The following is a 27,711-nucleotide window of genomic DNA, read 5'->3' on the forward strand; positions in this document are numbered from 1 at the left end:
GAACAGAAGGGAGCGCCAACTAAGTGCAGTATTAAGACACAAGTTTATTAAAAAGCCAATAAGCAGGAGTCAGGGGGAGCTGATGGTTCCTGAGCCTAGACTACATTTTCCTAGTGGCCCAATTGCAGCAAATGGTTGGTTGGGATTCATTTGATAATACTGATCCCATTATAAGTTTGATTTCTCTTCCTGATTCCACCATTTTGGCTCTCTCTCATCTTGAGATGGCTCTACCAGTCCTTTCACTCATGACTCGACACAAGTTTATTAAGACACAAGTTTATTAAAAAGCCCATAATCAGGAGTCAGGGGAGGCTGGCGGGTCCTGAGTCTAGATTATATTTCCTGGTGGCCCAAATGCAGCAACTGGTTGGTTGGGATTCATTTGATAATACTGATCCCATTATAAGTTTGATTTCCCTTCCTGATCCCAGCATATCGGTTCTCTCATCTTGAGATGGCTCTGCCAGTCCTTCCATCCATGGCTCCAACCATGGACCTCTTGAGGCACATCTGGAGTGCAGTGAAGGAGTCCTTTCATATTACCAGGTTTCGCTCCTGTACCCCTTTGTGGCACTATCCGCAATATATAGAACTGGCTAAACTGGAGGGTCTTCAGGACTGGAGGGATCGAGGACTGAAATCTATATCTCAGCTGTATTTGGGGGTAACCCTAAAGTCCTTTTCACAATTGCAAACAAAATTTACATTTACACATACGCAATTTTATCGATATCTTCAGCCACGCCATGCGGTACAGGCCCAGTCTTCGCTCTCTAATCTCACATTGACAGACTCAGTTTTTCTTAAGGGTGTAATTCAGTCAACCCACAAGAAGGACATGATTTCTTGGGTCTACTCCCAGCTGTTGTCCATGGTACAGGACCACACTAGTCTCCAGGGTAGGGTGCAGTGGTCCCGGGATATTGGAGAGTTTGTTGGAGATGTCTGGAATGCTGCCCTAGAATCTGTTCTTGGAATTTCTCTTTCTCCTTCTCATAATTTGTCTCAATTGTTTATTCTCCATTGGGCGTGTAGGACCCTTGTGCAGCTGTACCAGTGGGGCAGGCTAGATTCACCTGATTGTCCAAGGTGTAGGGTCCAACGGCAATTTCATTCACATGCTCTGGCACTGCCCCAAGTTACATAGATATTGGAGTGAGGTTCTCCAGTTAATTTCTTTAGTATCACAATATACTGTTCCTCAGGATTCCTTACAATGTCTTCTGGGGGCACTGGACCAAGAACTGTTCCAACCTGGAGTGTATATCATGGTATCTAGACTTTTATATCTGGCTAGGAAGTTGATAGCAAGGTACTGGTTATCATCGGCTCCTCTGACTAGTAAGCAATGGATAGACTGTGTTCATTCGTTACTCCCGTGGGAAAAACTCACATACCAACATCGCAATGCTTATCGTAAGCTCCAGCAGGTATGGCAGGGTTGGCTGGATACACCCGGGGTTGCCCCTCCTCAATTAATAGCGGATCCTTCCATGTATTACGCTCCGCATCCTTCCATGTATTACCCCCCCCGTCCTTCCATCTATTACCCCCCCCGTCCTTCTATCTCTTCTTCACCATAATTATTGTGTCTTATCTCTATCAGATTATCCTTATTTCCTCCTACTCTTTAGCTCTGCCGTCCCCGCCCTCCCTTCCCTTCTCCGCCCTCCCTTCCCTTCTCCGCCCTTGCTTCCCTTCCTGTCTCCGCCCTCGCTTCCCTTCTCTGCCCTCGCTTCCCTTCCTGTCTCTGCCCTCCCTTCCCTTCTCTGCCCTCCCTTCCCTTGCTGTCTCCGCCCTCCCTTCCCATGCCGTCTCCGCCCTCGCTTCCCTTGCCGTCTCCGCCCTCGCTTCCCTTGCCGTCTCTGACCTCGCTTCCCTTGCCGTCTCCGCCCTCGTTACCCTTGCCGTCCCCGCCCGCCCTCCCTTCCCTTGCATAATTTGTCTCAATTGTTTATTCTCCATCATGCTTATAGGACCCCTGTGTAACTACTGGTGCGGTAGGCGAGATTCACCTGGAGTGAATCTTCCAACCTGGAGTGTATATCACGGTATCTCGACTTTTATATCTGCCTAGGAAACTGATAGCGAGGTACTGGTTATTGTTGGATAGATTATGTTCATTCGTTATTCCCACGGGAACAACTCACATACCAACTGTCAGGGCTCCCAGGTGTGACCAGAGGTGTGTGACTGACGCAGGGAAACGCAGACTTCAGATATGTGATAAACAATATAATTTATTAACACTAACAATACAAACATAAACGCAGTGCAATACTAAACATAATACAGTGCAAACAAACCAAACCAACCACCCACAGATAACAGTACATACAAGCAAGCGTCGTCAGGCAGGCCGGGTCAATATCAATTGGGCAGGTAGGTACAGGGGGAGCAAGAGGAGATTGGTCGGGGTCACAGGCCAGGTTCAGCAGGTAGCTAGCAGCGTAGTACAGAGGGTCAGGCAGAGGGATGGTCAGGGTCACAAGCCAGGGATCAGAACAGGTAGCAGGAAGCGTAGTACAGAGGGTCAGGCAGAGGGATGGTCAGACAAGCCAGGGATCAGAGCAGGGTCAGCAGAGAATCAGACAGGAACAGAGAGCAGGAACAGGATACAGGGCCCAAGAGAAACACAACACCAAGGCCGAGTCTGCAAGTCTGGCCATCCCTTAAATACCCCAGCATAATCAGTTCCAGGTGTTAGCTGGCTGCAAAGTTGAGTCTCTGATTGCTGGGGGCACCCGCTGGCCAGCCCTGGTACTGCAGATCAAAAGGCAGGTGAGTCCCACCATTGCTGGCTAGTCCATTCCTGACAGTACCCCCCCCTCAAGGAGCGGCCTCAGGACGCTCCAAACAGTCCTAGCTGGGCAAAATGTTCCACCGCCCGGGTCTGGTAACTGGCGGGATATCAAAGACTGGCACACCGGGCAGGACTCCGGGCAGCGGCACACCGGGCAGGACTCCGGGCAGCGGCACACCGGGCAGGGGCACATCGGGCAAGGGCACACCGGGCAGAGGCACATCGGGCAGGACTCCGGGCAGAGGCACATCGGGCAGGACTCCGGGCAGAGGCACATCGGGCAGGACTCCGGGCAGAGGCACATCGGGCTGGACTCCGGGCAGAGGCACATCGGGCTGGACTCCGGGCAGAGGCACATCGGGCTGGACTCCGGGCAGAGGCACATCGGGCTGGACTCCGGGCAGAGGCACATCGGATTACCAGGCGAAGCGGCAGGCACCGGGCCACCGGGCGGGGCGGCAGGCACCGGGCCCCCGGGCGGGGCGGCAGGCACCGGGCCACCGGGCGGGGCGGCAGGCACCGGGCCCCCGGGCGGGGCGGCAGGCACCGGGCCCCCGGGCGGGGCGACCGGCATCGGGTCCCCGGGCGGGGCGGGCGCCGGGCCCCCAGGCAGAGCGGCGGGCGCCGGGCCCCCAGGAGGGGCGACAGGCATCGGGCCCCCAGGCGGGGCGACAGGCATCGGGCCCCCAGGAGGGGCGACAGGCATCGGGCCCCCAGGCGGGGCGACAGGTCTCGGGCCCTCAGGCGGAGCGGCGGGCGCCGGACCCCCAGATGGAGTGACAGGTCTCGGGCCCCCAGGCGGAGCGACAGGTCTCGGGCCCTCAGGCGGAGCGGCGGGTGCCGGACCCCCAGATGGAGCGACAGGTCTCGGGCCCCCAGGCGGAGCGGCGGGCGCCGGACCCCCAAGTGGAGCGACAGGTCTCGGGCCCCCAGGCGGAGCGACAGGTCTCGGGCCCTCAGGCGGAGCGGCGGGCGCCGGACCCCCAGATGGAGCGACAGGTCTCGGGCCCTCAGGCGGAGCGGCGGGCGCCGGACCCCCAGGTGGAGCGACAGGTCTCGGGCCCTCAGGCGGAGCGGCGGGCGCCGGACCCCCAGGTGGAGCGACAGGTCTCGGGCCCCCGGGCGGAGCAACAGGTCTCGGGCCCTCAGGCGGAGCGGCGGGCGCCGGACCCCCAGGTGGAGCAACAGGTCTCGGGCCCCCAGGCGGAGCGACAGGTCTCGGGCCCTCAGGCGGAGCGGGCGCCGGGCCCCCAGGCATCGGGTCATTTGGCTTGCCAGCGGGCACCGCGTCATCTGGCAAGGCAGTGGGCACCGGGTCACCAGGTATGACAGCGGGCTCTGAGTCAATTGGCACGACAGCGGGCACTGGATCAGGTACCGGATCATCTGGATCAACAGCGGGCATCGAGTCAACTGGCCTAATAGGATCGTCGGGCTGGATCAGTTCATCATGCTGAGTAGCGGCATCAGGCTGAAGAGAGGCATCAGGCTGAAGAGAGGCATCCGGCTGAAGAGAGGCATCCGGCTGAAGAGAGGCATCCGGCTGAAGAGAGGCATCAGGCTGAGTAGAGGCTTCAGGCTGAGTAGAGGCTTCAGGCTGAGTAGAGGCTTCAGGCTGAGTAGAGGCTTCAGGCCGAGTAGAGGCTTCAGGCTGAGTCACGGAAGGCAGGTTCACCGGTTTGGATACTGGCAGGATGGTATTGGTTGGAAAGAATTTTCGCTTTTTTCTGGTTTTAACTACTGGAGCACTGCAAGTAAACGCAGGTCTGCAATTGAATGGAGCAGCTGGAGACAGAGAAAAACTGGAGGATGGAACAGGAGAGGGAGCAGTTGCTACAGAGGGCTTTTTTACAGGGTTAAAGGCAGGATAGGTGCAGCGAGTGGGAACAGGGTACTGACATGCGGTAGATAGCCAAGTATACTGGGCTGTAACTGGAGGAGCTGGTGTGAATACAGGAGTAGAGTTAGAAGCAGGACTGGGTTTTTGTAAGCTGACTGAGGCTGGGTGCAACAAGTCTGTCCATGTCTGCAGTAGGGGTTGAACAAAGCTGAGCTTACACAAAGCCTGTCTGGTCAATGACTGCACTGCGTTTATACAATCTCTTAGGGTCTGTGGTGAACATGTGGAATAACGCTCCAGAAAGTAACCCACATCATCCTCTAATAACCACACCAGGGACTCTACCTGGTCTGCACTAAATGGTGGCAAAAATTCATCCCTGCATTCGGGGGAACCAGATGAAACCAACTCAGCACAAACCTCAATCAAAGGCTGCACCTCAGAGAACTCTGTGACCTGATCTACTAGAACATGAGCGAGCCGTATACATTCTAGCAGTTCATCCCGGGGATACTCCTTCAGAGTTTGATAAGCATACTCCCTGTCATCAAACACTAGCAGAGATAAATACACAACCTCATCCAGATCCATCCTTCCCAGCAACAAGCCAAGATGGCTTCCCTGTGCAGCCACTTCTGGTCAGGATTGGCCTTGGTGTAATGTCAGGGCTCCCAGGTGTGACCAGAGGTGTGTGACTGACGCAGGGAAACGCAGACTTCAGATATGTGATAAACAATATAATTTATTAACACTAACAATACAAACATAAACGCAGTGCAATACTAAACATAATACAGTGCAAACAAACCAAACCAAACCACCCACAGATAACAGTACATACAAGCAGGCGTCGTCAGGCAGGCCGGGTCAATATCAATTGGGCAGGTAGGTACAGGGGGAGCAAGCGGAGATTGGTCGGGGTCACAGGCCAGGTTCAGCAGGTAGCTAGCAGCGTAGTACAGAGGGTCAGGCAGAGGGATGGTCAGGGTCACAAGCCAGGGATCAGAACAGGTAGCAGGCAGCGTAGTACAGAGGGTCAGGCAGAGGGATGGTCAGACAAGCCAGGGATCAGAGCAGGGTCAGCAGAGAATCAGACAGGAACAGAGAGCAGGAACAGGATACAGGGCCCAAGAGAAACACAACACCAAGGCCGAGTCTGCAAGTCTGGCCATCCCTTAAATACCCCAGCATAATCAGTTCCAGGTGTTAGCTGGCTGCAAAGTTGAGTCTCTGATTGCTGGGAGCACCCGCTGGCCAGCCCTGGTACTGCAGATCAAAAGGCAGGTGAGTCCCACCATTGCTGGCTAGTCCATTCCTGACACCAACATTGCAATACTTATCGCAAGTTCCAGCAGGTATGGCGGGGTTGGCTGGATACACCCAGGCTTGACCCTCCCCAGTTAATAGCGGATCGACTTTTGCAGGTGTGACATTTTACGTCAGATGTGTGGCTCCACTTCTCTCCCTTAGGGGAGATCACCTGCATTTCCAATTTTCTCTGATGAGATGTCTTGGGTGAACAAGATGTTGATGTTCAAAATAAAAGGTAAAAGTAAGGTACTGTCAAGATGGCCATGGATCCTGATGTTCTCTGTTTTGATTGGTTACTATTTCTGTTATTCTGTCTATTACGGGATCTGCGTATCCACATTGTTCTATTTCTGTGGAATCCTCTTAGATTGTAAACTCCGAGGATCAGGGCCCTCCTAACCCTCTTGTATTGAACTGTATTGTTGCTGTATTGTCTCCCTTTATATTGTAAAGCGCTGAGCAAACTGTTGGTGCTATATAAATCCTGAACAATAATAATAATAATCCTGTTGATGCAGTAACATCATTGTAGATTCTGGAAGCACACCATTTTTGTTTATTGTCTTGGCAATAAAAGTTGTTCGGATTAAAAAAAAAAAACCTGATAGGCAACTCACATGTAAAAGGAAGAAGTCAAGCATGTGTGATTTATCAGCGGTGTGATGGTGGGCACAGGTCAGGCTCTCCAACTGGACTCATGTTTCTACTCCTCGCTGCTCTCAAAGACCCAGATTGGCAGGATTTGCTTCTCTCTATGGAGCTGCTGCCACTTTCTGCTATGAAAGCCATTGACTATTATGGGCTTTTTTTAACCTTTGTGTACGGGGGTAATACATACCTTCTCCGGGGCCTTTTTTGTCTATTGCGTGACAGCTCTATGGGTGGCCTTGATGTAAATGGACTCCAGTGCCCATTTACAGCAGACTTTCTCTGGGCTTTTTTTCTCAGAGAATAGGTGTAGAAGCCCACCCTCCCCAGTAAACTCCCCACCCCCAATCCTGCCATTCCTGGGGAAAGTAAAGTAAAATGTAGCCAAATAATGGGCGTGGTCAAGGCTCACCTTCCCTCCCCCCATCCAGCCCACTGTAAGGGATTTCCGGTGAAACGAATTGTGAATAGAAATGCACATGCACATAGAAACGTCCGGAGAAGGATGACTGGTTGTGCACATACGAGCGGAAATGCGCGATCGTGCACACGCAAGGAGAAGATTGGCGCCAGACAGACTATTTAAAGGGTGTCCCTGCCCATTTGAGTGCTGACTGGTCGTCAGCTCCCCCGAGTCCTCCTTGTTCCTGTGCGATTCCGTTGTTGCTGACCCGGCTTGTTCCTCACCTGACTCTGATTACCCTCCTGCTTGATACTGGTTCCTGACTTCGGCTTTGCTTCTGATTCTGTATTGTGCTGTCCGACTGTTGATGACCCTGGCTATTCCTATGACACTGCTCCTGTCTCTTCCTCTTACTACCTGCCTTGCTCTGGTGCACGCCTGGTAATCTACAAAACCAGCTCTGCATGTTACCACTGTGCCTGAATCAGAGGATCATCAGTCTTCCAAGGTCATCATCTGCAGGAGCTGCAAACAACAACTACTGGCGCTCTTCTTCCCCTGGGTCCTAGACTCCCTCTGTTCCAACTCCAGTGGGGTCAGGGCTAGTGACACAAGTGAGGCCATTTCAGTCTCCCATCAGGTACGTGACACCCACCCTCTCCCCTTCTGTCCACAGTTCACCCCCCCCCCCCCATCCACAGGTCACCTTCTCCTTTTGTCCAAAGCTTACCCCCCCTCCCCATCCGCAGCCCACCTTCTCTCCCCATCCACAGTTCACCCACTCCCCCCCATCCACAGTTCACCCACCCTCTCCCCCTTCCCATCCACAGCTCACCCTCCCTCTCCCCCTTCCCATCCACAGCTCACCCTCCCTCTCCCCCCCCATCCACAGTTCACCCTCCCTCTCCCCCCCACAGTTCACCCTCCCACTCCCCCCCCCCATCCACAGTTCACCCTCTCCCCCCATCCACAGTTCACCCTCCCCCCTGTGTCAGTCGTGGCGTCAGACCCCCAGCTCTTCTCACCAACTTGTGACCGAAGGACTAGCCAATCTAAAACGGCGCTGTCACGTGCGTAACAATGCCACGCTCAGCTGCACCCTGCACAAAGATATTCTAGCTAATGGACCACAATCTATGTACCTGCAGCCTGAGAGCGATTGTTACTGGGTCAGGTTAATTACGCAATTCACACTGCCACCACCTCCTTTTTGTACAGAGGAGGAAACTCGCCAATATTAGCAAGAACACTATAATGTTTGCATAAGCGTCTGTATACACAATGTCACCGCAGACAGATGTATATAGAGGTTTAAAAAACGCACAGTAGCGCTCTTCAGAGAGAGGGATTCTTAGTTTGCATTAAAGAGCTTTAGAAACAGTTCAACACTTTTCAGAAAATAAGATTTATTACTAAAAAGGTCAAAATGGTGCAATAAAAGTATTTACAGAAAAAGATGTAGCCAATATATATATATATATATATACAGTTGTGTTCAAAATAATAGCAGTGTGTTGAAAAAAGTGAATAAAGCTCAAAATCCTTCTAATAGCTTTTATTTCCATACACACAAATGCATTGGGAACACAACACATTCTATTCCAAATCAAATCATGAAGAAAAATATATCAAATTTGTGTTGTTCCTCTACAAAAAAATTGAAGAAAAGTGAATATTAGACTGTTCAAAAAAATAGCAGTGTTTGTATTCTTCTTTACAAACTCAAACATTCACTATATAAACTGAAAAATGTTTGAAGATTTTGCTTTCCTTTGAATCACTTAATTAATATTTAGTTGTATAAGCACTGTTTCTGAGAACTGCTGTACATCTGTGTTGCATGGAGTCAACCAACTTCTGGCACCTGTGAACAGGTATTCCAGCCCAGGATGATTGGACTACATTCCACAGTTCTCTATTTCTTGGTTTTGCCTCAGAAACTGCATTTTTGATGTCACCCCACAAGTTTTCTATTGGATTAAGATCCAGGGATTGGGCTGGCCAGTCCATAACGTCAATCTTGTTGGTCTGGAACCAAGATGTTGCACATTTACTGATGTGTTTGGGGTCGTTGTCTTGTTGGAACACCCATTTCAAGGGCATTTCCTCTTCAGCATAAGACAGCATGACCTCTTCAAGTATTCTGATGTATTCAAAGTGATCCATGATCCCTGGTATGCGATTAATAGGCCCAACACCGTAGTAGGAGAAACATCCCCATATCATGATGCTTGCGCAACCATGCTTCACTGTCTTCACAGTGTACTGTGGCTTGAATTCAGTGTTTGGGGGTTGTCTGACAAACTGTCTCTGGCCACTAGACCCAAAAAGAACAATCTTACTTTCATCAGTCCACAAAATGTTGCGCCATTTCTCTTTAGGCCAGTCAATGTGCTCTTTGGCAAATTGTAACCTCTTCAGCACGTCTTTTTTTTCAACAGTGGGACTTTGCGGGGGCTTCTTGCAGATAGCTTGACTTCACATAGGCGTCTTCTAATTGTAACAGAACTCACTGGTAACTTTAGACCTTCTTTGATCTTCCTGGAGCTGATTGTTGGCTGAGTCCTTGCCATTTTGGCTATTCTATCCATTCGAATGGCAGTTTTTCGCTTTCTTCTACGTCTTTCAGGTTTTGGTTGCCATTTTAAAGCATTTGCAACCATTTTAGCTAAGCAGCCTATCATTTTCTGCACTTCTTTATATGTTTTCCCCTCTCCAATCAACCTTTTAATCAAGGCACGCTGTTCTTCTGAACAATGTCTGGAACGACCCATTTTCCTCAGAATTTCAGAGAGAAAAGCACTGTAACCAGCATGTACAACATTTGCTGCTTTCCTTCCTTACATAAGGGCAATAATTGCCACCTGTTTTTCAAAGAATGAATGAACTCACTAATAGAACTCCACAATGCTATTATTTTGAACATGCCCCTTTCAATTAGTGATTCAATTACACAGAATCAGCAGCATGCATGTCATGACTGTTGGGTCTGTTGGATTTCTATTACTCTACTACTGCTAGTAAATTATTTGCCATGTAGAAATATCATTTCAACCAAAAACAGTGATTGATCAGGTTAGAGATGTCTGACTGCTATTATTTTGAACACAACTGTATATAAATACAGAGCGCAATAACACAACAGGGAGATAACAGAAAGAAAGTTAGAGAGGTAGAATACTTGCCCTCAGCCTTGGTTTAAGCAGATCAAGTTTCAGAGCAAAAGGGTATAATTTCCCAAGTTGGTTCCTGGTGTTAAAAGGGAGATCTCTTCAACTTTCTTCTCCAAACCTGACAGCCTTTTTCTAGGAACTCAGCAGGGTGTCTCCTTACAGCAGAGAACCATTTGGGGAGGGGTGTTTAGGCAGGGGACTCAGGCTGGAAGCAAAATCCCTCCCAAGTTATACCAGGGTCAATAACCTTCCCTAGGTACATGTAACATTCTATCCACAGGTAGGATAATCTGCAGAATGATATTCTGAACGTCCAGATACGAGTTATGACATATCTGCTTGGGACGGTTAAGGAGATATCGCTTTCTGCCCTCGGGTATACGTAATCCAGGGGTGTAAGATATGAGGCGACTCGCATTAAGCTGAGCTATCCGAATATGTGCTTTATTTTTATGTAATTATTTCCTACCTTAAGATATGAAATTATAGGGAAAAGTGGGTTTTAAATGTGATGCCTGTTTTACAGCTACCTAGGAATGCATTTGAAGTCCAGCGAAGGACTGGTTTATGGCTTTACGATTATCTCAGATTGAGAAGCTAACAGACACCCGGGCACCAGCTAATTTGGGATTTATAACCATGAAGCAGTGCCTGATTGCCTGTGCACTTCTGAACCCAGCACACAGAGACCACATGTCACTCAACAGAGAGGGAGGGGGGAAGCTGATTTGGAGTAGAAATGATACAAGATGGAGGGCCTTTGGCAAAATGGAGGTTCGCATTTATCTCTGTATGTACAATTGCTACACCCCCCATCCACAGTTCACCCTCTCCCCCCCATCCACAGTTCACCCACCCTCTCCCCCCCCATCCACAGTTCACCCACCCTCTCCCCCCCCATCCACAGTTCACCCTCTCCCCCCCATCCACAGTTCACCCACCCTCCCTCCCATCCACAGTTCACCCACCTTCCCTCCCCCCCATCCACAGTTCACCCACCCTCCCGCCCCCCCACCCACAGTTCACCCACCCTCCGTCTCCCCCCCATCCACAGTTCACCCTCCGTCTCCCCCCCATCCACAGTTCACCCTTCCTCTCCCCCCCCCATCCACAGTTCACCCTCCCTCTCCCTCCCATCCACAGTTCACCCACCCTCCCCCTCCCATCCACAGTTCACCCACCCTCTCCCCCCCCCATACACAGCTCACCCTCCCTCTCTCCCTATCCACAGTTCACCCACCCTCCCCCCCCCCCCCCATACACAGCTCACCCTCCCTCTCCCCCCCCCATACACAGCTCACCCTACCTCTCCCCCCCATCCACAGTTCACCCTCCCTTCCCCCCCACCCATTCACAGTTCACCCTCCAACCACAGTTCACCCTCCCTCTCCCTCCCATCCACAGTTCCCCCTCTCCCCCCATATACAGTTCACAGGCTGGAGAGGAGAGGGCTGCCGGAGGTGGGGGAGCGGCGTTCCAGCAGAATAAAAAATGCCTGGGCGTTCTTCGATCCATCACATGTGGGTCTGAAAAATGGAAATGTCCTTTTCCAATTTCTTTCTCTGGACCTGGCAGTACTCGATGGTAGGCGGGTGTAAAGAGACACATCTGCCCATCCATGAAGATCCATCAGCTCCGCCTGTCAGGTTTTCAGATTCTATGAAGAGGCCTTCATTTTATAGGTTAGAACACACTGGGGAAGGCCTATACAGTGGGAGGGGCTGTTCATTCAAAATTCTGCTTGACTGGCAATATTAATAGGAAAGATATCACAAGGGTGGAAGTTCCCCACATCCCTGCCTGACAACAACTGACCTCTTATATCTGTGGTCAGCTCTACATACACCGCACTGGACAAATGAACGACAAAACAAGGACATTCAACCTGTCTCTTCTATAATGGACCACAACAAAATGGCCACAGTCTACTGCGCTTCAACAAAATGGCTGCCGCTTTCATTCCTTTACCACGGGGCACCGTAGGAGTCAACAGGCGGCTGACTGCCAGCAGAGGGCGCAGGTCGGCGTTCTCTTCTATACTAGATCAGCTGTAGGGCTGAACCCGGATGTGATTGTCAGAGGAGTGCGAACCCGGAAGTTACTGGGAAGAGGAGAAGGGTGTCTTGACCGGTCGGTTGTGAGGGGGACAGGACTGTGGGTGAGGACGGGGGGAAGAGATATTACCGGGGGGTTAGGGGGTGTGTGAAGGGGGGCGGGGGCTGCAATGCATAGGTGGGTTCTCAATAATCACTGAACCATGAATTAGTCCTTCCATGTATTACCCCCCCCCCGTCCTTCCATCTATTACCCCTCCTCCCCTTCCATCTATTACCCCTCCTCCCCGTCCTTCCATCTATTACCCCCCCTTCCCCCCGGTCCTTCTATCTCTTCTTCACCATAGTTATTGTGTCTTATCTCTGTCAGTATATCCTCTTATTTCCTCCTACTCTTTAGCTCTGCTGTCTCCGCCCTCGCTTCCCTTGGCGTCTCCGCCCTCGCTTCCCTTGGCGTCTCCGCCCTCGCTTCCCTTGGCACTCTGCTGTCTCCACCCTCGCTTCCCTTGGCGTCTCCGCCCTCGCTTCCTTTGGCGCTCTGCCATCTCCGCCCCCGCTTCCCTTGGCGTTTCCGCCCCTGCTTCCCTTGGCACTCTGCCATCACTGCCCTTCTTCCTTTGCCGCCTCCGCCCTTCCTTTGCCGCCTCCGCCCTTCTCTTTCCTTGCCGCCTCCGCCCTTCCTTGCCGCCTCCGCGCTTCTCTTCCCTTGCCTCCTCCCCCCTTCCCTTGCCAACTCCGCGCTTCTCTTCCCTTGCCTCCTCCCCCCTTCCCTTGCCTCCTCCCCCCTTCCCTTGTTGCCTCCCCCCTTCCTTTCCGCCTCCCCCCTTCCTTTCCGCCTCCCCCTCCCCCTCCCCCCTTTTCTTCCCTTTCCGCCTCCCCCCTTTTCTTCCCTTTCCGCCACCCCCCTTTTCTTCCCTTTCCGCCACCCCCCTTTTCTTCCCTTTCCGCCACCCCCCTTTTCTTCCCTTGCCGCCTTCCCCCTTCTCTTCCCTTGCTGCTCTGCCATCTCCGCCCTCGCTTCCCTTGCCGCCCTTCTTTTCCCTTGCCGCCTCCGCCCTTCTCTTTCCTTGCTGCTCTTCCATCTCCGCCCTCGCTTCGCTCTTCCATCTCCGCCCTCGCTTCGCTCTTCCATCTCCGCCCTCGCTTCGCTCTTCCATCTCCGCCCTCGCTTCGCTCTTCCATCTCCGCCCTCGCTTCGCTCTTCCATCTCCGCCCTCGCTTCTCTTGCTGCTCTGCTGTCACTGCTTTTGGCCACTGTGCCATTGCCACCCTTGCATTCCTTGCTGCCTCTGCCCTCGCTTCTCTTGCCACTCTGCCGTCTCGGCCCTCGCTTCTCTTCCTGCTCTACTGTCCCTACTCTCCCCTTCCTTACTGTTCCTGTTCTCGCTTCCCTTCCTACCATCCCCACTATCGTTTGCATGTCCACTCTCGCTCCCTTCTTCTCTTGCCCCAGTGTCTTCCTTTGTCTCCTCCTCTGATTGTACAATGTAGCAATCTGCTGGACTTCAGTACCTAATTTCAAGGAGTTTCTCTTTTTAGCTATTGTAAAGTAGTATTGAACCCTGCTATAGACGACATTTTTATCTGTTCTCACTGTTATGGGAGCATGCTGGCTGTTTGGATCATTCCCTGGTTGGATGGTCTCATTGCAGGTGTCCTTCAGAGATATAGGAAGTCAGAGAACATAGCCCTGAAGTTTATCAGTCCTGATCTGACAGATAAATAGACCCCTCATAAGATCTGTGTGTTTTTTATTTTGATCACAGCTTAAAGTGAAACCTGTCTAGGAAATCTCACCTGGCTGAGAATGGAGAAGGAGCATAATCACATGACTGAGAGGATATTAGACCTGACTCTGGAGATCATCTGCCTGCTGACCGGAGAGGTGAGGATGATTCTGGGAGTGCAACATGACATTATCTCTAAGATAGAGGAACTAAACACACAATAAAAATAATATATATATATTGGAGCAGGCAGTTCTGTATTTCAGAAGAAACATCCTATGTCTCTGCTGTAATAGGATGCATTTGCCTGTTTGCTCACAGTCATCTACTGAATGCACGCTGCCCATGCACACACTGCAGTTTTGCCAGAATGACTTGCTCCTATGCACTTGCACAGGATCATGTCATCCCCTGCCGGCCAATCAGGAGGCAGAAAACAAAGCACCCAGAAGTAGCCCAGGGAGAAGATGACAGCGGTTGGCTGGAAGATGGAGGTGAGTGTCTTGCAGAGTTTAGTTCTGTATTAATACATGCAAACCCAACTGAAGGGATGAGGAGGTTTCTGGGAGGTCACATGAGATACTCTCATCTCTATTAATAAAACACAGACCTGACCGGAGAGGTGAGGAGGATTCTGGGAGGTCACATGACTTACTCTTACCTCTATTAATAAAACAGACCTGACCGGAGAGGTGAGGAGGATTCTGGGAGGTCACATGACAACACTCTTATCTCTATCAATAAAACACAGACCTGACTGGAGAGGCGAGGATTCTGGGAAGTCACATGACATCACTCTTATTTCTATTAGTAAAACACAAACCTGACCAGAGAGGCGAGGGGGATTCTGGGAGGTCACATGACATCACTCTTATCTCTGCTAATAAAATACAGACCTGACCGGACAGGTGAGGAGGATTCTGGGAGGTCACATGACAAACTCTTATCTCTATTAATAAAACAGACCTGACCAGAGAGGCGAGGAGGATTCTGGGAGGTCACATGACTTACTCTTAAGTCTATTAATAAAACAGACCTGACCGGAGAGGTGAGTAGGATTCCTGGAGGTCACATGACATCCCTCTTATCTCTATTAATAAAACACAGACCTGACCAGAGAGGTGAGGAGGATTCTGGATATTTTATTAAAAGCAAAGAAAAGCAGATAGTTGCAGGGTGTGATTCACTTATTGTTGTTAAAGTGGGTCTAGAGCCTAAACATTTTTTACCTTACTGCATTCCTTGCATTAAGGTAAAAAATATTTAGGTACCAGTATCACCCCTCGCCCCCCTTCAACTCTTTTTTCTCTTTTCGCTCTCACAGACTTTGTTGCCTGCTGCTGTTAGTCAAGTCCTATGACTAGGGAGTGGGGGATTGGGCCAAGCTGCGCTGTCTGAGTCTATGGACGCAGGCAGCACAGCTCAGGATTAAGTACGCATGAGTGCCACTGTAGCAAGTGACTTGTCATGGAGGCACTCAGAAGGGGGGAGGAGCCAGGAGCGCCAGCAAGGTACCTAAGAAGGGGAGGTTTGGGGCCACTCTGTGCTATTCCATTGCACAGAGCAGGTAGGTATAACATGTTTGTTATTAGAGGAAAAAAAAAAAAGAAGACTTTACAATCACTTTAAATTAAAGCGATAATAATTTGTTTCTTACCTCTCAGGATTACATGATTGTAAAGAAGACATCTGTCAAGCATATGACACCCAACAGTCGGCACACTCTGTCAAGACATTGGAACAGGAGAGAGAGGTTCATCATGGAACCCCAACCTCTCTCCCTAATACCTGTGAGAAACAATGACAAGAAGATTCTAGAAGTCACCCAGAAGATCATTGAGCTGCTGAAGGGAGAGGTGAGTCGTGTTGGGAATTCTGGGACATCATCAAGTAAAAACAGGAATATATCTGAATGTTGACTGGATCTTTCTGTGTGTGTTAGGTTCCTATAAGGTGTCAGGATGTCACTGTCCATTTCTCCATGGAGGAGTGGGAGTATATAGAAGGACACAAGGATCTCTACAAGGACGTCATGATGGAGAAAGGGCCTCCTCTCATATCACCGGGTAAGAGGAGACTTTCATTCCTTGTATTGAGGATCCACCTAGATACACACATCCTCTGATATAAAGACATAGAAACAATAGAGCAGTGAGAGTATATAGAAGGACACAAGGATCTGTAGAAGGACGTCATGATGGACGACCAGCCGCCCCTCACATCACCGGGTAAGAGGAGACTTTAATTTCTTGTATTGAAGATCCACCTAGATACACACATCCTCTGATATAAAGTCATAGAAGTAGTGTATTCCTTATTGTCATTGAGGGACATGGAATTCAGATACAGTCAAGTTATATTGCCGCCTACAGAAAAATTGTACCATTAAACCCAGGCTTAAGCCCGAGTTCACACAGGAGCGGTGCAGGAAACCTCCCTGCATGATGGGTTCCACCAGCTTCTGATCCCATTATGGACATCAGCGGCTGTGGCTTTGACTCCTCCTGCCTCTCCCATGGCTCTCTTTTCCCTCAGCCTCCAGCGGCTCTCTTCCTCCCAGCCTCCAGCAGTTCCAGCCATCCACTGGACCCCCTCCATCTCCCGCTGCACCAGATTACCGATTCCCCACTGTCAGACAACGAAAAGCCACTTCACAGATCCCTGAGGCTTTCTCTCCTCTCCTTGCAGTGTTGACGGTAGGCGTTAGCTTTGGATTGCTTAGCGCCGTCCATGTGAAGGTGCTGACCAGTTAGAATCCTTTGCAGTACGACTTGAGCCTAGTCATTTTGTATGGGCTCAAATTTTACCGCAAAGGTATCAGGAGCATTTGTACGAGTTCTGGTGCAAGTACTCGGCATCGGTTCAGGTTCAACCCTAACAAAAATCCTATTCAGTCAGTGTGTGTGTTTCCTACAGATGGATCCAGTAACAGAAATCCCCCAGAGAGATGTCCCCGTCCTCTGGATTCCCAAGATTCCACACAGGAAGATTGTAAGGCCTCCTCAGATGCTGTAGACCTTAGTCACAATATCACTTACCATTATCAGGTGAGAAATTCGTATGTATTAAAATGCTGAGCCCAATTCTGGAAAAAACCTTTTATCTTTTGTTTTAGTTGGAACCTCTGTCTTTTTCTTTTTTTTTTTTTTTAATTGCTGTCTGCGTTTTCCTGTCCCAATGACCCTCAGCTCCCTCGTGTCTTGTCCTGGTGTCAGAGATAAGAAGGGGAATTCTTCTCGATGAAATCACAGCAATAAAACTCCACAGAAGTTCTATCCCCCCTCCTTATTTCAAAACAAATTTTGAGTAGAGTTGGACTTTAATAACTCAGGTTAATGCCTTGTTGTTGGTGTGGTTTTCTTTCATTAGGGCGATAACCTAATCGTCATTAAAGTTGAAGATGATGAAGAATCGCATATGAGGGGCGGTGAGCTCTGCGACGAAGAGGAGGAGCAAATGCCCTCAGAGATCAGCATAGGTGAGTAATAAACACTAAATCCAGATTCTAAGTTCAAAAATTGTAAGTATGGATTGTATGGGTTACTAACGATGTGTGGTGAAAATTTCATTTCAATAGCACCTTTAGAAATATATTTACCGAGACAAATGGTGACGTGTTCAAGACCTATTCCACCTGCTGTATGTGTATATATACATATCATCTGTGTATTTAGCAGTTTTCCTGGAGTTCAGGTTTAATTGCTTCCCGACCGCCCTATAGCAGGAATATTGCTACAGGGCGGCAAGGGTGAGCAAAATCACACACACACACACACACACACACACACACTCTCTCTCTCTCTCTCTCTCTCTCTCTCTCTCTCTCTCTCTCTCTCTCTCTCTCTCTCTCTCTCTCTCGTAGGGGGGGAGCACGCAAGCCCTACCCACACTGCCATTTGCGGCTGTCAGTCACTGGGTTCTGGCCGGTGATTACGCGCCAGCGCCCGGTGATTACCGAGGATCTCCGACAGGGAGGAGAACTGTTTTGTTTACTAACAGTTCACCTCCCTGTCAGCTCGGGCACACTGCATAGCACAGCCATCAAATGCAGTGTGATAACAGTGAAGCACACAGACCCTGCCCCACAGTAAAACACTCCCTGCACACAGTTAACCCTTTGATCACCCCTCATGTTAACCCCTTCCTGCCCAGTGCCATTAGTACAGTGTAAGTGCTTTTTTTTAGCACTGAGCATGTCAGTGATATCAAGTCTGCCGCCCCCCCCCCCCCCCCCCCCGTATCAGAATGTCCGCTGCAGTCCTGCTATAAGTCGCTGATCGCCGCCATTACTAGTACAAAAAAAAAAAATCCTAGCATCTATACCGCCATTTGTAAACACTATAACTTTCACGTAAACTAATTAGTTTACAAGTATTGGGATTTTTTTTTTTTTAGCAAAGACACAGAGCAGAATACATTTTGGCTGAAATTGATGACGAAATTTGATTTTTCAAAATTTTTTTACTGGACATTAATAGCAAAAAGTCAAAAATATTGTTTTGTTTTGTTTTTTTCAAAATTGTCATGTTTTTTGTTTTTTTTTTCATAGCGCAAAAAATAAAACCCGCAAAGGCGATCAAATACCACCAAAAGAAAGCTCAATTCGTGGGAAAAAAAAGGACATAAATTTAATTTGAGTGCAGCGTTGCATGACCGTGCAATTGTCAGTTAAAGTAACACAAAAAATGGCCTGGTCAGGAAGAGGGGGCAATCCTCTGGAGGGCAAGGGGTTAAATGTGAATGACAGGGGGCGCTCTTTACGTCTGGAGGAAAAGAGATTTAATCTCCAAACATGGAAAGGTTTCTTCACAGTAAGAGCTTTGGAAATGTGGAATAGACTCCCTCAAGAGTTGGTTGTGGCCAGCTCAGTGAATTGCTGTAGGAAAGTCCTGTATTCTTTCTTGGATACACAGAATATGACACCAATTGTTTACAGTATATGCTTCTCTTTTTCTTTTTTTTTTTTTTTTTTTTTTATTAATTTTCTGTAGATGGACGATACAGGAAGTATAAACTACCCATTATCACTGTAGATGGAGAAATCGAAGATGATGACATCATATGTGATTCTCCAATAGAAAACCACCATGGCACAAGTTTCCTCGCAGCACCTCACAGTGAAGATCTATCCTCTGACCTCTCTGCTCCTGAAGTGTGTATCATTGATGACCTGGATACAGATCACCGTGGCCCCAGAGTGGAGAAGTTGTACCCGTGTTCTCAGTGCAGCAAGTGTTTTACCCAGAGCTCACATCTCGTTTTGCACCAGAAAATTCATTCGCGGACAAAACCTTATGGGTGCTCAGCCTGCGAGAAGTCCTTTACCCAGAAGTCCCATCTCTTCACCCATCTACGGGTTCACACGGGGGAGAAGCCCTATTCTTGCTCGCTGTGCGGGAAATGTTTCCGAGACAAAGCCAATCTTCTCAGACACGGAAGAATCCACAAGGAAGACAAGCCCTATTCATGTCAGGTGTGCGGGAGGTGCTTTAAAGATAAGTCGAATCTCTCTAAACACCACAGGACTCACACAGGGGAGAAGCCCTATTCTTGCTTCGAGTGCGGGAAATGTTTTACAAGAAACAGCCACCTTGTCGTCCATCAGAGGAGTCACTTGAGAGCAAAGCCTAATTCAGGTTCAGCATTGGGAACGTCACGATAGTAGTAGTCCTTTTTCTGACTGCGGGAAGGCTTCTGAAAAACCAGTCACTGTCTGACACCAAGGAATGTGCATAAGCCATATATGTGAACTTGTGTTGCACACGCAGGGCAAAGAAACAGGATCACCCTACTGCCTGCCTGCCTGCCATCGAACCTTCTGTTTGTTTGCCCACAAGAGCAGATGACTCTCCTCCACAGGGCATCTAAGCCAATAGTTGCCAGGCTTAAAGGAAACGTTCACCTTTGGAGCATGTTTCATGTTCCCTCCGTTTTTAGAATGGAGCCATATTCCAGCATCTTCACCCTGCACGGCCGATCTCCCTTCCCTGTGACAGCGGATGGAGGATCTTCACACTGCACGGCCGATCCCCCTTCCCTGTGATAGTGGGTGCAGGATCTTCTCCCTGCACGACCGATCCCCCTTCCCTGTGACAGCGGGTGCAGGATCTTCTCCCTGCATGGCCGATCCCCCTTCCCTGTGACAGCGGGTGCAGGATCTTCTCCATGCACGGCCGATCCCCCTTCCCTGTGACAGTGGGTGCAGGATCTTCTCCCTGCACGGCCAATCCCCCTTCCCTGTGACAGCGGGTGCAGGATCTTCCACAATGTGAAAGCAGTGCAGCCCTGCGGAGCTCCGCCCACAGAGCCACGTCATTCATTCACAGTTTCCTGTTAAAAAAAATGCCTACAAGTACCATTAACCATTACAGCAGACGGCTTGTAGTTCTCAATGAGCTGTGAGGGCGCTGGTGAGCGCTCTGGTAGCCTAGTGAGCTTTCTGCTCTCAGTTAAAGCGCTGAGCAAACTTTGGCGCTATATAAATCCTGTATAATAATAATAATAACTGCCCTATGAGCAGACAGCTATGCTGAGAGTCTGCAGGAGCCTTACATTGCACCCATGATCTGATTGCAGGAGCCTGACATTGCACCCATAATCTGATTGCAGGAGCCTGACATTGCACCCATAATCTGATTGCAGGAGCCTGACATTGCATCCATGATCTGATTGCAGGAGCCTGACATTGCACCCATGGTCTGAATGCAGGAGCCTGACATTGCACCCATGATCTGGCTGCAGGAGCCTGACATTGCACTCCTGATCTGGCTGCAGGAGCCTGACATTGCACTCCTGATCTGGCTGCAGGAGCCTGACATTGCACCCCTGATCTGACTGCAGAAGCCTGACATTGCACCCGTGATCTGATTGGGGGGTGCAATGCTCTGCATGTTCCTTAGAGAATAAAAAAATAATGATAAATGCACTTTTTTTTTTTTTTACCTGCCATAAAAATTTGCATTTCTTTTTTTTTTTTTTTTCTTAGCTCTTCTGTAAGCAGAGCCCACGTTCATTAGGCCCACTATCTTCATAACAAGAGTACTCATAGGGAAAGAAGATAGAAAATAGACCTTGCAACTTTTTTATTGCATTGTTATCCACCTTCAAAAAAAGGTTTTCTCGACTCGTGCCTGTGATGGGACATATATTTTTTTCTTTCTTTTTTTTTGTTTATGGTTGAACTGGATGGACTTCTGTCTTTTTTCAGCCAAACTAACTATGTAACATTTTCCCAAAGGTGAATGTGTTCTTCATTTTTTTTTTTTTTTTTTTTAATGATTGAACTGGATGGACTTTTGTCTTTTTTTCAGCCAGACTAACTGTAACTATATAAACTTTTTTAACCCCTTGGCCCCAGCGCTTCCCAGCCCTTTAAGGGTTTCAGGAGGTGGGGCAGAGTTTAGGGTCATGTGACACGCCATCACGGCGGTCACATGATCGGGAAAGGTTCCGATCAAAAGAGGAGATCGGGACCTTTCCGTGAGTACCGGGCTTGTGTGCTGGGAGCGCGCGGGGCGCACGCTCTCAGCAGATTTTAATTTTGTTTTTTAATAGAAAGCAAATGTGCGGCCACTCGGTGTCTAGGCCCAGACGCCGGGAGGCCGCACATTTGCGTTCGACTGGTGCCAAGAGGTTAAAGGATAAGTTCACATTTTAAAAATAAATGCACCTCTTTTTGCAGGTAAAAAATAAATGTGCATTTATTTTTTTATTAGGATTTTGTAAAGCACTGCACCCGCGATCAACAGATCATGGGTGCAATGCATGGCTCCTGCAGACTGTCACTGTAAGTTGTCTGCTCGTACCAGTTACACAGTGACAGGAACCTTCAACGAATTTCCTTCATTGAAAAATACCAGCCGTCACCCGCAAAGCCTGACAGTAGTTGTAGTTATTCCATTCACAGAACTCTGTGAGTGAATAACACGGACAGCCATGTTTTTTTGTTTTGTTTTTTTTTTGTTTTTTTTTTTAACCACTTGACGATCAGTGACATAGCAGTATGTCACTGGACTTTGAGTGGTTATACTGGGTTGATGCTTGCAGCTGCACGCATTATCTCGGTATTGGGTGTTTTTAAGCTGGCAGTCTGCTAATTAGCTGCTGGATTGCTTTTACAAGCAGCGGAAGGGGATGTTTCCCCGATGCCACCTTCTGAGGCTCTTCCGTCCCACTGGGAGGCACAAGTCCTGTCGGCTGACCATAGAGCTGATCAGAGACTAGACTGGCTCCGATCAGCTCTATGGTCTAGGAAACCAGAAGCAATGAATATTTCATCATTTCCGGTTTCGCTGGACGTAAATCTAAAATGATAACCTGTATGAGCTTTTAAAACATCACCTATAGTTAAAATGTGCATCATTTCTCCCTGTTGCAAGGACGTGCACAATTTTAAAGTGTGTCATGTTTGGTATCCATTTACTCGGCGTAACATCATCTTTCTATATTTTACCAAACAATTGAGTTATGTATCGTGTCTTTGTGCATTACAATTCCAAAAAGTGTATTTTTTCCGCAAAAAAATGCAACTGAAAAACCGTTGCACAAAAAAAAAGCAACTTCCACCGTTTTATTCTCTAGGGCAGGGGTGTTAAACTGGTGGCCCTCCAGCTGTTGCCAAACTGCAAGTTCCATGAGGCATTGCAAGATTGACAGTTACAAGCATGACTCCCAAAGGCAGAGGCATGATGGGATTTGTAGTTTCGCAACAGCTGGAGGGAAGGCAGTATGACACCCCTGATCTAGGGCCTTTGCTTTAAAAAAAATATATAATTTTAGGGGGTTCTAAGTCATTTTCTTGCAAAAGATACTGATTTATTTTTTTACATGTAAACAAAAAGTGTCAGAAAAGCCACTTGAAGGCCTGGTCTTAATGGGGTTGAGTTGTGGCAGTGAGTTTGGGGAGAAGATTCCCGACTTGCTGTCATTAGAGGCAGCGGATTGGGGAGAAGATTCCTGGCTCGCTGTCGTTTGCGGCAGTGGATTGGGGAGAAGATTCCCGGCTCATTGTCGTTTGCGGCAGCGGATTGGGGAGAAGATTCCCGGCTCGTTGTCATTTGCGGCGGCGGATTGGGGAGAAGATTCCCGGCTCGTTGTCGTTAGCGTCAGCAGATTGGGGAGAAGACTTCCGGCTCTCTGTCGTTAGAGGCAGCAGATTGGGGAGAAGATTCACGGCTCGCTGTCGTTGGTGGCAGTAGATGGGGGAGAGGATACAGCAGTAGCAACATGTTACGTGTTCCACCTTAAAACTTGGGAAGCATGTAACATGTTCCCAAAGGTGAATGTATTCTTTAAGGATGTGTGTGATTTCATTTGCCAGGTTGAGGTTTGCGATCATCAAGCAGCAGTTGGATCACAAGGTATAATGAGTTGAAGAACAAATGTTTCTTTTTCTTTTTTTTTTTATTAAACCTTTTCTCTGTCAACCTCTGTGTTTTTTTCTTTTTAAATAAAACATTTGGTGTGAGGTTTGTCACCCTCTGCATTCTTCTTACTGCTGCCTGTCCCAGATGAGATCAGCTCCAGTTGTCAAGCATCAGTCCCCTTGCTATCCATGCTGTCAGATGGCTGTGGGAGAAAGGCACTGGGGAAGGTTCACTAGAACTGGGGCACTCTAGTGATCTAGTTATAACGTTGTTGATATTGTCTCAGCCCTGCCTCAGACAGGCTACTGTGCACCATGGACAGCACCACCTGTATTGTATCATCTCTTGTATTAGCAAAATCCTCTCTTGTATTAGGAGAGGTATAGACTCCAGAGAGATATCGTTTCCCCCGCTACAAATCATTAGTAATATCTCATCTGGAATATGCAGTTCAGTTTTGGGCACAAAAAGAACATTGGGGAACTGGAGAAAGTACAGAGAAGGGCAGCCAAACTGATAAGAGGCATGGAGGAGCTCAGCTATGAGGAAAGATTAGAGGAACTGAATTTATTCTTTACTGAGAAGAGGGGATTAGGGGAATATGAGCTCCATGTATAATACATAAGGGGGGATATGATCACCATGTATAATACATAAGGGGGGATATGATCTCCATGTATAATACATAAGGGGGGGGATATGATCACCATGTATAATACATAAGGGGGGGATATGATCACCATGTATAATACATAAGGGGGGGGGGGAATATGAGCTTTATGTATAATACATAAGGGGGGGATATGATCACCATGTATAATACATAAGGGGGGGATATGATCACCATGTATAATACATAAGGGGGGGGGGGATATGATCACCATGTATAATACATAAGGGGGGGGATATGATCACCATGTATAATACATAAGGGGGGATATGATCTCCATGTATAATACATAAGGGGGATATGATCTCCATGTATAATACATAAGGGGGATATGATCTCCATGTATAATACATAAGGGGGATATGATCTCCATGTATAATACATAAGGGGGATATGATCACCATGTATAATACATAAGGGGGGATATGATCTCCATGTATAATACATAAGGGGGATATGATCTCCATGTATAATACATAAGGGGGGATATGATCTCCATGTATAATACATAAGGGGGGGATATGATCTCCATGTATAATACATAAAGGGGATATGATCTCCATGTATAATACAGAAGGGGGGATATGATCTCCATGGATTGAAATTTGACCGGTTTAGTAGTGACCAGCTGAATTTTAATCCATTTATGACCGTTCCTGGTCAGAGGTCAGGCTGGGAAACTAGTAGCTATAACAGTAGAGAGGTTCTTACTGTCCAGCAGGATATGTACAGTTGTGTTCAAAATAATAGCAGTGTGTTGAAAAAAGTGAATAAAGCTCAAAATCCTTCTAATAGCTTTTATTTCCATACACACAAATGCATTGGGAACACTACACATTCTATTCCAAATCAAAACATGAAGAAAAATAGATCAAATTTGTGTTGTTCCTCTAAAATAATTGAAGAAAAGTGAATATTAGACTGTTCAAAAAAATTGCAGTGTTTGTATTCTTTACAAACTCAAACATTCACTATATAAACTGAAAATGTTTGAAGATTTTGCTTTCCTTTGAATCACTTAATGAATATTTAGTTGTATAAGCACTGTTTCTGAGAACTGCTGTACATCTGTGTTGCATGGAGTCAACCAACTTTTGGCACCTGTGAACAGGTATTCCAGCCCAGGATGATTGGACTACATTCCACAGTTCTTCTCTATTTCTTGGTTTTGCCTCAGAAACTGCATTTTTTATGTCACCCCACAAGTTTTCTATTGGATTAAGATCCGGGGATTGGGCTGGCCACTCCATAACGTCAATCTTGTTGGTCTGGAACCAAGATGTTGCACATTTACTGGTGTGTTTGGGGTGGTTGTCTTGTTGGAACACCCATTTCAAGGGCATTTCCTGTTCAGCATAAGGCAGCATGACCTCTTCAAGTATTCTGATGTATTCAAACTGCTCCATGATCCCTGGTATGCGATAAATAGGCCCAACACCGTAGTATGAGAAACATCCCCATATCATGATGCTTGCGCAACCATGCTTCACTGTCTTCACAGTGTACTGTGGCTTGAATTCAGTGTTTGGGGGTCGTCTGACAAACTGTCTCCGGCCTCTAGACCCAAAAAGAACAATCTTTCATCAGTCCACAAAATGTTGCGCCATTTCTCTTTAGGCCAGTCAATGTGCTCTTTGGCAAATTGTAACCTCTTCAGCACATGTCTTTTTTTCAACAGTGGGACTTTGCGGGGGCTTCTTGCAGATAGCTTGGCTTCACATAGGCGTCTTCTAATTGTAACAGTACTCACAGGTAACTTTAGACCTTCTTTGATCTTCCTGGAGCTGATTGTTGGCTGAGTCCTTGCCATTTTGGCTACTCTTCTATCCATTTGAATGGTAGTTTTTCACTTTCTTCCACGTCTTTCAGGTTTTGGTAGTTATTTTAAAGCATTTGCGATCATTTTAGCTGAGCAGCCTATCATTTTCTGCACTTCTTTATATGGTTTCCCCTCTACAATCAACTTTTTAATCAAGGTATGCTATTCTTCTGAACAACGTCTGGAACGACCCATTTTCCTCAGAATTTCAGAGAGAAATGCACTGTAACCAGCATGTACAAAATTTGCTGCCTTCCTCCCTTAAATAAGGCAATAATTGCCACCTGTTTTTCAAAGAATGAATGAACTCACTAATAGAACTCCACACTGCTATTATTTTGAACATGCCCCCTTCAATTAGTGATTCAATGACACAGAATCAGCAGCATACATGTCATGACTGTTGGGTCTGTTGGATTTCTATTACTCTACTACGCCTGTTAGTAAATTATTTGCCATGTAGAAATATAATTTCTACCAAAAACAGTGATTGATCAGGTTAGTGATGTGTGGCTGCTATTATTTTGTACACAACTGTACATGAGAAGGTCACCCTGGTGGATGATGTGGGTTCACTTGAGGCACGGGGTCTAAGCACTAACCGGTCTTCACCAGAGCTCCTGATGGTGGAGATGGGTTTTGCTATGTGCCAGTGCAAGATCGTGGTCCTCAGGATTGCCCCACCAGGAGGCGAGAAAGCAAAGGTCCGGTAGCAAGTAGGGATCAAGCAGAAGCATAGTCGATGAACAAGCTAAAATTTGATAATAAATGGTTGTAGGCTGGGATCTAGCGAAAGGGTGGTTGAGGAACAAGCCAAAAGTTGATAATAAATGGTTGTAGGCTGGGATCAAGTGAAAGGGTGGTCGAATAACAAGCCAAAAGTTGAAAATAAATGGTTGTAGGCTGGGATCAAGCGAAAGGGTGGTTGATGAACAAGCCAAAAGTTGATAATAAATGGTTGTAGGCTGGGATCAAGCGAAAGGGTGGTCGAGGAACAAGCCAAAAGTTGATAATAAATGGTTGTAGGCTGGGATCAAGCGAAAGGGTGGTCGAGTAACAAGCCAAAAGTTGATAATAAATGGTTGTAGGCTGGGATCAAGAGAAAGGGTGGTCGAGGAACAAGCCAAAAGTTGATAATAAATGGTTGTAGGCTGGGATCAAGCAAAAAGGTGGTCGAGGAACAAGCCATAAGTTGATAATAAATGATTGTAGGTTGGGATCAAGCGAAAGGGTAGTCTAGGAACAAGCCAATGGTTGATAATAAATGTTGTAGGCTGGGATCAAGCAAAAGGGTGGTCAAGGAACAAGCCAAAAGTTGATAATAAATGGTTGTAGGCTGGGATCAAGCGAAAGGGTAGTAGAGGAACAAGCCAAACATTGATAATAAATGGTTGTAGGCTGGGATCAAGCGAAAGGGTGGTTGAGGAACAAGTCAAAAGTTGATAATAAATGGTTGTAGGCTGGGATCAAGCAAAAGAGTGGTCGAGGAACAAGCCAAACATTGATATTAAATGGTTGTAGGCTGGGATCAAGCCAAAGGGTAGTAGAGGAACAAGCCAAACGTTGATAATAAATGGTTGTAGGCTGGGATCAAGCGAAAGGGTGGTTGAGGAACAAGTCAAAAGTTGATAAATGATTGTAGGTTGGGATCAAGAGAAAGAGTAGTCGAGGAACAAGCCAAAATTTGATAATAAATGGTTGTAGGCTGGGATCAAGTGATAGGGTGGTCGAGGAACAAGCCATAAGTTTATAATAAATGGTTGTAGGTTGGGATCAAGTGAAAGGGTAGTCAAGGAACAAGGCAAAGGTCGGTAATGAGTGGAAGTGAACATACGGATGGCAGCAAGAGTGAAAGGAGTAAGATATTGGCTGGAGAAGAGCACAATAATCTGGCA

General features: G+C 47.8%; 1 protein-coding gene across 1 annotated transcript; it reads left to right on the forward strand.

Annotated features, from left to right (window-relative positions):
• Positions 1–12,272: 12,272 nt before the first annotated feature.
• On the forward strand, positions 12,273–23,428 carry LOC149466181 (oocyte zinc finger protein XlCOF8.4-like). The gene is made up of 7 exons (XM_089672857.1): positions 12,273–12,339; positions 14,002–14,120; positions 15,627–15,818; positions 15,905–16,028; positions 16,879–17,009; positions 17,332–17,440; positions 18,954–23,428. The coding sequence occupies exons 2-7, from the start codon at positions 14,043–14,045 to the stop codon at positions 19,622–19,624; spliced, it is 1,305 nt and encodes a 434-aa protein (XP_089528983.1). The 5' UTR covers positions 12,273–12,339; positions 14,002–14,042; the 3' UTR covers positions 19,625–23,428.
• Positions 23,429–27,711: the final 4,283 nt, after the last annotated feature.

Source organism: Staurois parvus, unplaced genomic scaffold (assembly GCF_062004578.1).
Source record: "Staurois parvus isolate SC_StPar_1 unplaced genomic scaffold, SC_StPar_1.0 ptg000132l, whole genome shotgun sequence".
Taxonomy (NCBI): Eukaryota; Metazoa; Chordata; class Amphibia; order Anura; family Ranidae; genus Staurois; species Staurois parvus.

Coding starts and splice junctions, on each gene's coding strand:
- LOC149466181 (XM_089672857.1), top strand. CDS start 14,043: ATGGAGAAGGAGCATAATCACATGACTGAGAGGATATTAGACCTGACT. Junction 14,121..15,626: donor TCTGCCTGCTGACCGGAGAG/GTGAGGATGATT, acceptor CTTACCTCTCAG/GATTACATGATTGTAAAGAA. Junction 15,819..15,904: donor TTGAGCTGCTGAAGGGAGAG/GTGAGTCGTGTT, acceptor TGTGTGTGTTAG/GTTCCTATAAGGTGTCAGGA.